This window comes from Montipora foliosa, chromosome 5 (genome assembly GCF_036669935.1).
Source record: "Montipora foliosa isolate CH-2021 chromosome 5, ASM3666993v2, whole genome shotgun sequence".
Lineage (NCBI taxonomy): Eukaryota > Metazoa > Cnidaria > Anthozoa > Scleractinia > Acroporidae > Montipora > Montipora foliosa.
Window position 1 is genome coordinate 29524419 of NC_090873.1, and position 12500 is coordinate 29536918.

At 37.5% G+C, this 12500-nt stretch overlaps 1 protein-coding gene across 3 annotated transcripts in view; it reads left to right on the forward strand.

Annotated features, from left to right (window-relative positions):
* The window catches only part of LOC138003872 (transcription factor 7-like 2), an 18386-nt gene extending 6461 nt beyond the window's left edge, over positions 1-11925 (forward strand). The window contains exons 2-7 of one of the 3 annotated variants that reach the window (XM_068850151.1): positions 496-785; positions 1781-1984; positions 4144-4339; positions 6152-6305; positions 8452-8527; positions 9223-11925. In XM_068850151.1, the coding sequence (XP_068706252.1) occupies positions 496-785; positions 1781-1984; positions 4144-4339; positions 6152-6305; positions 8452-8527; positions 9223-9382 (1080 nt within the window). In that variant the 3' untranslated portion in view covers positions 9383-11925. The remainder of the gene's footprint in view (positions 1-495; positions 786-1780; positions 1985-4143; positions 4340-6151; positions 6306-8451; positions 8528-9222) is intronic. The other 2 variants (XM_068850152.1, XM_068850153.1) reach the window with 2 other exon arrangements.
* The last annotated feature ends 575 nt before the right edge of the window (positions 11926-12500 follow it).

Below are 12500 nucleotides of genomic sequence, written 5' to 3' on the forward strand. Positions count from 1 at the left end.
TGACGCTCTGACGGTTTCATGTAAACTTCTAACGGACGGCTAACGGATATCTAACGCTTCGGTCAATTTAACGGTTTAGCGTTAGTGTACGTTTTCCCGTGGAAGGTCACATATGCTTATCACATGTAATCGCAACGTGCCCTGATACAATGAAGGATTAATTTCACTTTTATTTTTAAAGTTTTACAAATTGCCCTGGTCACTTGGTGACTTGGTCAATTTTGTGAAAACCTTGAAAGTATGCATAAAATTAATCCTTAATTGCCCTCAGCTCCATGTGATTACATATACAAAAGGTAAACAAAGTCAAAATGGTAGCCTAAACCATCTGGACTTTTGTGAGAGTATATACTTCAATTCTTTCAATTCACCCCCCTTAGATACGCCACTGATATTCCACTAATTTGAAGCTGTGAAAAATTATACTTCAAAAATATTATTTTCATGGTAAATCATTTTGTAGCTAATCCTATAATGCTTGTTAATTCTCCCCAGGATTCAAAACCTTCTTCTGCAAGCTCAGCTCCAATCGCTCAACTGCTGTCATTCCCAGATCGATATAATGAACATTTGAATTCAGGGTCGCATTCGGGTTACCCAAGCAGGGGCCCTGCTCATGTGCAACAAGATGATATAAAACATAGTTTACACAGAGGTCATGGGCCAAGACCTGCGGGAATCTTTCATCCAGCTCATCATCATCCTTATGCCCCTGCTCCTCAGTACCAATACATGTACCCTGGTGTTAAACCTGATAGAAGATTCCACTTCGAGCCACCGATTTGGTAAGTGGTGTTTACCCAGCAATCTCCCACCATCAATTAAGTTCAAGTGATTTAAAGATACAAATTGAAGCAATTCTCTCTTTGATACTAACAATACTTTCTTTTAAGAGTTCACCAACTAATTTCATTTTAAATACCAGTAAGAACTGTGGGTAATTTAAACTCGGGGACAAGGGAAGAGGAAAAAAACACCACAAGGAACAAGGGAACAGGATTCAATAATAATCATAATGATGATGATAATACAAAGACCTTGAAATTGTGATAGAATGAATGTGAGAAATGAATGCCATAAGAATACCGGTGGTGATTGAAGCCCTGGGGAAAAGGATGGAGAAATACACCCAAAAGATCCTGGGTAACAACAACTACAGAAGATCACACTTCTTGGAAAGTCTTGTGTCCTAAGAAAGATGCTATCCTCTTATCTTTAAGTTTCAATAAAGTCAAAAGAGCTGATGATATATTCCCACAGGAGATGAATTCCCACAAAATCAGTCAAGCTTTAAGACCGATACTTAAGACCTCTGTTGAGTGGTGATTGACGTTCACAAAAAGAATAAATTGATATCTTGCTTCTACAGAACATACACTATCATAAAACAATACACCAAAATGTCTCTTTATTTTACAGGCGGTAAAAATATACTTCGCAATTTGTTATAAATTAAACGCCAAGCTGTGTGCAGTTGTAAAAATATTTCAACAGGATAACCTGTCAGTGTATGAGACGCTGTTATCACTGAGGTCCTGTAAATTAAAAAAACTAAAATAAATAAGATGAGTTAAAAATACCAAGATTAAAAAATTATGACACAAATAAGTGAAAACTGTCTACAATGTACTTGCTGTACAAGCTTGTGACTTAGGAATCACTTTGTTTAATGTTCCAAAGAAAAATGTAAATCAAAGAACAAAATGCAATAAAGATTATGATCCAACAAAGATTATGATCCAAACATAGTGTGCTGAAATGTTTCTTGTGTAACATCTAGGCAACCTCATTCGTCAATCATTGGGCAGCCATCATCGCAGTATCCTCCAAGTTATCCAAGCCAAGTTGGACCTACGTCAGCTGGCATCCAGAGACTTAGTCATCCAACATTAACAGCTGATCCACGTGGGCCTGTTTGTTGCCCTCCCCCTCCACCCAATCAAACAGTAATTAGCCGAGCTCCTGCAACATGTGGGGCAGCAAGGTATTTATAAGAACTTAACTTGAGTAAATCATTGCAGTAACAATGTAACAAAATATCAAGCCTCTCTTCAAAGGTCTTGCTTGTCTCCATAGATCTCTTTCATAATGGCAGCGCCATAAAATATTCTTCTGTTTTGATGCTAATAAACCTTTCTAGCCACGCTACGAGGAACAAAGTTCAAAAGAATAGTAGTTTCAAAATGGGGGCAGTAGGTCTAATTACACATAAAGACAAAAGAATGCAAAGTTGGTCGCCATTTATGAAAGTGATCTATAGGTAGCATTATCGTGGAGGGAAAGGGACAATTGGATAGCTGCCCCTGATTTCCACTGCATTTATTAAAGAATTTTACTTCATGCAGGGATAACACTAGCACAATGGCTTACCGTACTTATTCAGCTATAAGTCGAGCGATTTTTACACAAATCCAACTCAATTTGGGCAAATTTGAAGCCGTAGAAGGGGTCTCGGCTTAAAGCTGAGTATTTTTGATAAAAATAGTTTTCTCAGCAAATTAAAACAGTAAAAAATGAACGTGTATTCACTTACAAGCTGAACTAAGTTACTTGTAACATGAAGAGAAGTTGTTGGTGTAATATGGACTTTTATTACTTGGTGGCTCGTAAAGGAGCCGTTCGTGTTGTGTGATCGGGATCGATCTTATTGCTGGTCTTCTTCCTCGTTGTCTGTCTCGAATTCGTCGTCCATTTCCTCGTCTTCACTCTTTTTTTGTTCTGGAATATTCTCGTTGAAGACTGCATCGTCTTCTGTGCTGTCGAGTGCGTTTTAGAGGTACCACAAGTCTTGAACAAACGCCTCACCATCTCCTCGGGAATATCGTGCCAAGCCTGTTTTACCCATCGAAGGAACGAGGAGTCTGAGAATGAGATTGCACCATCTGTTGACACAGATCGTGTAAACAAGCTTGTCACATGACACCAGAGCAAACTTGAGACAAAAACGCAAGTGGATTTCTTTTTGTAGCGACATTTTCCAAGCAAAAAAACGGTACGCATTAAAGGGAAAATCTTACCTTGAATTCTTTGCGCTGAAAACCACAACAAAGGTCGTTGATCCAGCTCGGGATACGCTCCCCGATATGCTTCCATTGAACAGATTTGCTTTATCTTTCCTCAAGCGACGGAACCATCGACTCGCTGATGCTGTATTCTCCGGCGACCTCGGAGTTATTTTCTACAGCTTCTGCTTGGGCGACTATTTTAAGGTTGAAGGCGAGGTTGTAAGGTTTCCAGTCGAATAACTTTTTATAAAACGCTTTGCTTGTACGAAGACACGTTTCCAGTGAGGTCAGTAATTAGAGACACTTAGCACCAGGTTTTTCAGTGAAACCCTCTGACGGCGATAATATTCGTCACCTCACGATCACATCGCTTGTTTGTTTCTTTACTTTCGTGTTCATTTGATTGGTTTGAGTATAATTTTTCAGTCAATGTCAATTCGTATTTTAAATTACGAAAATTCCATAGTCGATAATACACATCAAGTCCTAAAATGGGTCTCGGCTTATAGCCGAGTATTATGCATTTACAAGTCGTGTCAATCAAGTTGATTTTTTCCGTAAGAAGTTTGGGGTCTTGTAGCTGAATGAGTATGGTATTATATATATATATTTATTTACATAAGTTGAAGAATTAAAGAGGACGCATCGATTCTCTGTTACTCTGAGTTTCGCGCCTAAGCGCTCGTCAGACAGAACTTTATTCAACTAAGATCATACCTTCCAACAATGTATGTACAAATTAGATAAGTAGCTTATTAATTCATTAGTGTGATTATCTGATCTACGTGTGAAATAACGATTTTCTAGAGCTATTGTTGGCGTCTTGTGAAATTTGCTAAGTAAAACTTATTCTCGTAGCGGCATTTAGAAATGAGTTCTGTTCTTTTGTTTAATAAAGACGGCTTTTTCGCTCTAATTAAGTAAAGTTTTTCTGTCAGGCACAAGTGGCACCGCTTGCTTTTGTTGCTGTAGGCCGGAGCCGTCGCTAAAATACTCCAGTTAATTCTAAAATTGGTGTTGTTGCCCCGGCCTAAAGTTTCATGTAAATCCTCCCCAAAATCACATTAATACTTCGGTGTTTTGAGAGAGCTTTGAACTCTTTGTGCTTGAGTTCTAACACAGAAAATTGCTTCTCCAGCTTGTTAACATCGCAGAGCATTCCAGCCATGGTTGATCACCCAGGAATGGATCTGGCAGTAAGTGGGCATATGAAAGGCCACATCAAGAAGCCACTTAACGCCTTTATGTTGTATATGAAAGACATGCGATCGAAAGTTGTGTCAGAGTGTACTTTGAAAGAAAGTGCTGCAATCAACCAGATACTTGGAAAAAGGGTAATTGCAAATTACAGATTACTGTAGAGCACATAATAATCAAGGTTGTCAGAAGGTTTAGCCATAGATGCTTTGTTTGAAAAGGAGGAGGTGGAACATAGAAAAAGGGTAAAATCTGCTGATTTACCAACGGTAGAGTAACAGCAGCGCCGTGCGGCATTAAGGGAGCAGTAACAGTAAGTAACAGAGTAAAGTAGTCAACCAAGACAAAAAACTTGTTGCTTTTTCAAAGCAGACTGATGCTTTTGACAGCCCTGAATAATTCTTTAAAATATTCAGCTGTTACATCATACCCCCAGCATTGTATAATAAATATGGAATCCATGTTGTGTGGTTAGACACAACTCTGGCCATATCCAGGATTTGCAAAAAGAGATGGTGGCTGGCAAATCTTAACAGTTATTTGAGATTGAGGCAATGAACACAAAGCCGATAGGCCCCATTTATGAAAAAAACAGAAGAATCTTTCTCCAAAATGCACAAAATGTATTCCAAGAGGGCCAAATGTCAAATACGGAGGAAAATGGCCTTGAGCCCCTCCTCTCCCCGCCAAAAAAAAACAAAAAAAAGAAGCAAAAAAGCATGTGCTTTTAATATCACCCAACTAGTCAGACAGAAAAGGCAATAATAAAGTTAGCAAATGCAAGTTGAAAATATATTTATTTGGAAATAAAACGAAAGAAAGTGTCATGCTTTTCGCTATTCGATGATTATTATTAATAGTCCTCTAGTAGCGTTGCCAATCAAAATGCAGCATTTGCGTTAGTCCACTAGTTGGGTGTTACTAAAAGATATTAGACCATTTTCAAGATCATTTTTGCTTCTTTCTTGAAGGAAGTGCAAGTGCATAACATTAATTTTGTGATGGTGGTTGTGTCACTTTTCATTCGTAGAACTAAAAACTGAATAAGTAGCTAAGTAGACCTAGCTCATGTACATGAATGTGGACATGCTTTGGAAAAAGAGGCTGAACTTGAATATTGCTCAATGAATGGTGTTCTGCAGTAGTTTTTAATTACAATGAATGGTGTTCTGCAGTAGTTTTTAATTTCATTACCAAGGACTCAAAGAAGCAAAAGAAAACGTTTTGCATTGTCGTGGCACATCATTAATTCTTCCAGTCATATTAATTTATGTTGCATACTTAGAACAGATAATTATGCATTGATTGGTCAGAGCAGTAAGTAAAGCATTGTACTACTGTGGAGCAGGTCATGGGTCATGGGTTGAACTCTGGCCATATCCAGGATTTGCAAAAAGAGATGGTGGCTGGCAAATCTTGACAGTTATTTAACTTGAACTTGCCACCTATTTTGATTGAGGCAATGAACACAAAGCCGATAGGCCCCATTTATGAAAAAAACAGAAGAATCTTTCTCCAAAATGCACAAAATGTATTCCAAGAGGGCCAAATGTCAAATACGGAGGAAAATGGCCTTGAGCCCCTCCCCCCCCCCACAAAAAACAAAAAAAAGAAGCAAAAAAGCATGTGCTATCAGTTCTTGTGGTCCCTGTCCACCAACTTACTTTCCTATTGACACCCCTACGGGCCATCTCTCAGGACATGTAACAACTGACAAGAAAGGGCTGTTGTTTTAGTCACATCTACTGTGTAGTTCTAAAGACTTTTTAGTTGTCACAGACAAGGACACGGGTACCCTGATTCCTAAGTTTAATGTTCTGATCAATGCATTTGAATGGTTTTTTCCAGAATAATTTCAGAGTTGACGGGTTTTAAGCGTGCATGTTTGTGGTATCTCCCAAGGAGCATTTGTTCCTATGTTGGTAATTCTATTTTTCTCTGCATTTCAGTGGCATGCCCTTGACCGACAAGAACAAGCCAAATACTATGAAATGGCTCGGAAGGAACGGGCTCTTCACATGCAACTCTACCCTGGCTGGAGTGCAAGGGATAATTACGCACAACAAGGCAAAAAGAAAAAGAGAAAGAGAGATAAATCACAAGGTAATGTTTGTACGTAAGATTGTTGTCAAATGGCATAGCAGTACACAGGCACCCCAAGTTCATTGTGAGGGAATGTAAGGATTTGTATGGGAAGACAAGACCTGAGTATTGTAGGTCGCTTCCTTCCTGGGAGGTTTTTTCCAGATTGGACGTGAAGTGAGCCATTATCAGTTCCTCGGTTGTCAACGGCCATAATAAAATACCAAGGCTGAACACTGAATTTTCATGAGCCCACCAAATGAAGTCAAATATTCCGGGTTAAAATGTTCCCATGGCCACAAACCCACTGTAAATACAATAATAATAATAATAATAATATATATTTAGCTTTACAAAATTCTCAAAGCTTTACAATCTTACAATGGAAAACAGCCTCTCGAACTTTGAAGGCGACACAGGGACCGTTGAGTTTGGTTTGGTAACAAGTCTTTGTTTGTTGTCCCTGACGACATTTCCAAGCAAATACTCCTTACCAAGCCACAAACAAAGACTAGTTACCAAACCAAACTCAACGGTCGCTGTGTCGTCTTCAAAGTTGTTGTGACTCTTTTCCATTGTTTCATTGTTTCGTTTGGGACACTAACAGCTGTCTGATGTCGCTGGCAGGGCTTCAATTGCGTGGCTGGCAGATTGAAATGCAAGAAAAACCTTTGCCCTTGAATTCTACAGTGGATTTGTGGCCATGGGAACATTTTAACCAGGAATATTTGACTCCATTTGGTGGGCTTGTGATAATTCAGTGTTCAGTCTTGGTATTTTATTAGGACCGTTGACAACCGAGGAACTGATAAAAGCTCAATTTGCGTCGAATCTGGGGAAAAAACCTCACAGGAAGGAAGTGACCCACAATGGCAATTGATTTAGGCCTTTTCAAATTACCCTTAAGACTCTTGTATAAGTTGCACCTTTTTGCTTAAGTTTTGGGCAAAAAATCGCAGGTGTGACTTATACACGAGACCATTGCTATCAGAGGGAGTAAACTGGCTTGTAGGGGTCACAAATTGAACTGAAAACCTTAGTAACTAAAGATTAAACATATTGAAACATGTTGATCATTGCGTTCGGTGGTTAGAAGTGGTGGCTCCCAAAGGAGCAGTTCGTTTGCATCTTCAGGTTCTAAACCTGAATATTGCTCGTAAGTAGTTCTTTCAAGCGTTTCATTTGCATTTTGTTTGAGCAGTTAAACTAACTGGCATGGAATCTCCATTCCTCCGCACAGCTGCTTACAATGTTGTTTATGACCGATCACCTCAACACTGATTTCTCCACTACGTGCAAGAAAATACCACGCTTTTTGGGAGAACTCGCAAGGCAAATAGCCAACCGTTTCATTGCGATTTTCTCCAATCGATGGCTTCCATACGTCTTGATAAACATGATATCCACGCACAACTTATGTGAAAGCGCACATTTCCCTCGTTAAATGACTGCGTGGTTACCAAGCAAACGCTTTGCATCATTCTCCTGCACTTTTTTCGTGCAAATTCTATCTATTTCATTTCAACTGTGGGCTTTAGCAATGAAGGCAAAAACTGTCGTCAGTCACAGGGAATAGGGAAATTGATTAAAAAGAAGCTTTTAAAAGGTATTTTCAGAGTTGATTAACTTATTAATTTCAATGCAAATACAACAAACGTCAACAAACGTCAACAACAAAGTGCTTTTTTGGAGTTCTTATTTTTTCCAAAATCATGCTTGAAAGTTGGGGGTGCGGCTTATACACGAGTCTTTATGGTATTACACGTGTCTTTATGGTATCTTCTCAGGTCTCAGGTGTTGTCTTCCCATACAAATCCCTCACACTGAGCTAGGGGCACCTGTGAGCAGTATTCCATTCTTGGCCCTGAAGGCTGTGATTCTTTGTTGAGTGGTCAAGAAGTCTGTGAAATGTTGACTTAAACTTTTCGTCACACTTGCATAAAATATGTGAAAAGTAGTGGTTCCAGATGGATACAATAGTTGTCCTTTTCTTCAACCTTGCAAGTATGGGAACAGACTACATGTAGACATCTTTTCTTTTTGTACTGACATAATAGACCTCTGCAAACAGTGTTTAGTGAAGATTGAACCGATAAAATCAACATGTGTAACGTGCCAAGCCACTGAGACAAAAAAGTAATGTACATTGTACGTTCATTGTTTTCAGCAGAGATAACAAATCCAAAGAAGTGTCGAGCAAGATATGGTCTTGATAGGCAACACGAATGGTGTAAGCCTTGTAGGTAAGGAAATCTATCCTTCTTTCTAGACTCCAGTACAATAATGTAATGAATTATTATAGGAAAGATGGGTGGTAAAGTTTTGATCACCCAAGCTTCCCATTATTATCTTAAAAAACAGCTGTTCACCTTATTTCAAAATGGCTGCCATGTTTTAGTGTTTTGAATTTTGAGGCAGAGAATGCAGGCTAATTAACCTTAAAAATGATTTAAGTGGTGTCCATCTTGGCACAATTCCGCAGTTCCTATTTCAAGCTTCAAGCTGATTTTGGAGCCAATGATTATTAGAGTCTTGGATCGTGTAATAGGAACACATCAGTTGTACATGCAACAAGAAAGAGAAACATAATACTTTGAAATTCCGAGAAAAACTAGGTAGGCCATTTTTCACCCAATGGGCCCTTTGCAGGATACATGTAGTGATCACATGGTACAAATCTGCCATACTGGGACGTAAATTGCCCACTGGGACATCTAAAACAAAGAAAATTTAGATTAACTAGTCTTTGTTTTAGATGTCCCAGTGCGCAATTTGCGTCCCAGTATGGCGGATTTGTATCATGTGATCACTATCCTGCAAAGGGCCCATTTGATGTAGAGAAATAATGTTGTTATGGATTGCAGTTGGAGTAATTTGCACCTTCAAAATATTATTTCTCAGATCAACATTGTTTTAATGACTTTCTGTTTCTTTCCAGGCGGAAAAAGAAGTGTGTTAGATTTTTAGCTGGTGGATCAGAACAGGACATATCTCCATCCGATAACACAGGGAATTTAGAGAGCGAGAACATTGATGCCAACATTGATGGTAGTCCTTCAATGATTACGACAACAGGCTCTACCACTCCCACTTCATAGCATTTATTATTACCATTAGCAATTATTGTAAAGTACAAATTTTATCATTAAGAGCCTATTTTAATAGAAAGTTGTGCTATGGTTGCATCTCACAAAATTATGGCACAAGTTAAGTCAAAACAATTTAATGATAGCCATAGGTTCTATGTCTAAAAAATTTATTATTTGGGTTGTTCTTAATCATTATAATATTATTATTGTTGCATTGCAAATATGATACAAATTAAAATATGATAATTTTTAATAATTTATTACACTTTGGACTAAGAGAACCTTTTGTGCTTTCATGTTTTGAGAACTGGCATATAATTATAGAGGGTTCTGTAGAAAACTGCATATGCAGATAATGGATCTTTGTTATGAAGTGTTTTGAAATTCTGTATCTAAATAAGAGAATGTTCATTCTTTAATTAAGATACAGAATACAAATTAGAGTAAATGCTAAACTCTACATAAATTTCAATTGGCTATCACACTTGTGAATTTTGAGTGAATTCCACAAACATAGAGCAGTAATTGCTTGTTAGTATCTTTTCACAAACTCCGTTTTGTGCTTTGTTTGTCCTTTTTAAAACGGTCCTGAAGTAATAAATGATTATTTATCACATTTTTAACAAGATAAGTATTTTTGCAGCAATAATAATTATTATAATGATTCTAAGGTGACGACAAGTATACTAGTAAGTTTCAGCCATTCATGATTGGTTAAATAGTTTTAACAAAGCAAATTGCAGCGTTTTTAAGTATTTGGCCAAGCCTTAATCCCCCCCCCCCCCCCCCCCCCCCTAAAAAAAAAAACTAACCTGGAGCATCAACTTTCTTGTGTTTCTTCTGTTTTTCCTCAGTTTTACTTACCTTGTTTGGGTTCAACTTAAAGTGAAGAAGGGGGTATTTTTGGACCTAATTTAAGTTTTCTAAAAAAAATGAGATATCCTAAGAATGCTAATTGCACTGTACCTGGCTCCTGGTAATAACAAGTAACCAAATAGCCGAAGAAAAAGGTGTACACTTGTATTTCTTTCTATTAATATTTCTGTTGTGTCTGTTAACTCAAAAAAAAAAAAACTTTTTCACTTGATTATTCTCTGCACCTGTCTAAAACTAAATCTTTTGTTTGTGTAACTGTCCCCTTCACAATCACTGTTTTAGAGGCTGCCAAAAATAAAAACTAGTTGTAACTTGATCTTTGACCATGCGAAGAAGAGGAATAGGTTTAATACTGGGTTCACATCACAAGCTGCTTTGCATTGGAATAGTTCTTGCTAAGTAATTTGTGACGTCAACCTGGTATCACACCTGTTCCACTTCATTGCTCCATCATGGATCAAACTACGACCAATTTTTGTCTTTCAAAGTGAATAGAAAGCGACTGAGGAGAGCATCGTTGATTTCAAGGGGGGAAGAATATTCCACTCTTAAAAACAATAGATGTTTTAAAATTAGTGTTATTCATATCCTTCATTTTTAATTTTAATTTTAAAAGCTGGACATAACCTCTGAGTGTTAAATTGTTTTCAAATAATATTGAAGGTATTTGGCTCCATGAGTTTGGATTTTATGATGTCATGAAAGGTAGTCTACTTTCGTGGAAGGAACAAATTTTAAAAATAAACAACGATAGTTGTATGTTTTTTACACTTTGAATTTATTCCAGCTTGTCAACTGACCAGGTCTTATTAAGAGGAAAATAAAGCAGGTTATTGCCATTAATACAATGAGGTTTTACTCATCTGTAGAGACTTATTTAACTACCAAGTAAGGATTTTACTTTAAAACAGTATATTTCAGAGAATTAACACCTAAAAGAATGAGGGCGCTGCAGAATTTGATTTCAATAATATTATTTTAATAACAAGTGCAAATGGCCACAAATGAATTGCTTATTTTGCAGCTGATAATTTAGAACAGATGTTAACACAAAGGAAAATTAATTTAACTGGTAAGACCTGTTCAGTGTAATATATTCATGTATTAATTTTGCTAAAGTTATCTTCTCTTCAGGATTTGATAAATCTGGTTGATGGACAACTTGCTTTTCCTTATAATAAAATTGTCTTGTTCAGTGGGAAGGACAAGAGAAATTAGGAATCCATCTTTCCAGCCAAGAGTAGTGAGTGGCGTTGTAAAAAAGTTCCTCTATTCTAGGTCTCTGAAAATATTAATGAGAGTCTTTTTGCTGTTTATTCAAATGATTTCTGGTATTTTAAAGCATGCATTGAGGGGTAGATTGCTTTCAAACTGGATCTTACTGCACGAAATTCCTTTTCCAGACAATCCAACCTCTTTACATGTCACATCATTTGAAGCCTGATTTGTATTTCGGTGACTTCAGCATTTCTCAAGAACGTAATATTCTGAAAATAAGATAACTGATCAATATTCAGGATACCTCTTTTAAAAGGGAGTTATTTCACAATGTTTATTATCCAGTGGAATGTATAATTTTATTGGAAGCTTCTCCTTTTGAAGCAATGTAAAATATTTTATTCTTTGTGAATAGACTTTTATAATATTGAGTATAAAAGATGAAACGTTTTGTGTAACATGGAATTGTGTGCTCTTACTTGGAGGTGGGTTATTTCTTGGTTTGTCGAAAGAAAAGTCAGTGACAACAACAACAACAACAACAATAACGGGGATCTCCTTGAGATTCCTCATTGGTCAATTCCTGAGCCAGTTATGTTTGTGGTTGCTTGAAGGTAAATTTTTGCTTGTCACCGAGGTTAATCACTCACTGAAAAATGTCCCCGTTTTAACCATTTTACGTCCAAACCGGCCTAAACCGGCCAGACTTCTAACTGTCTAACGCCAGAGTATTTTTTTCGTCAATGGGGAACCCAAGTCAATGGGTTTTAATTAAGTCTTGTTGGACAGGGGTTATCACTTGGATTTTTTATTTCGTCTATTCGTTTGTCAGGAGCCCACGAGTAGGAGCGAACAACAGAGCTACATTCCTGTCAGGGCGTTTTCACGGACCGATTTATTTTTAGATTCAATTTCCCGCGAATGAGACTCCCTAGGGAGCCCGGTGACCAATCATACGAAACTAACTTGACGTCATAGCTTCAGTGAACTGGAACTGCCTTATTTTTTTGGAAAAAGGCAGTCTAAAAATAGG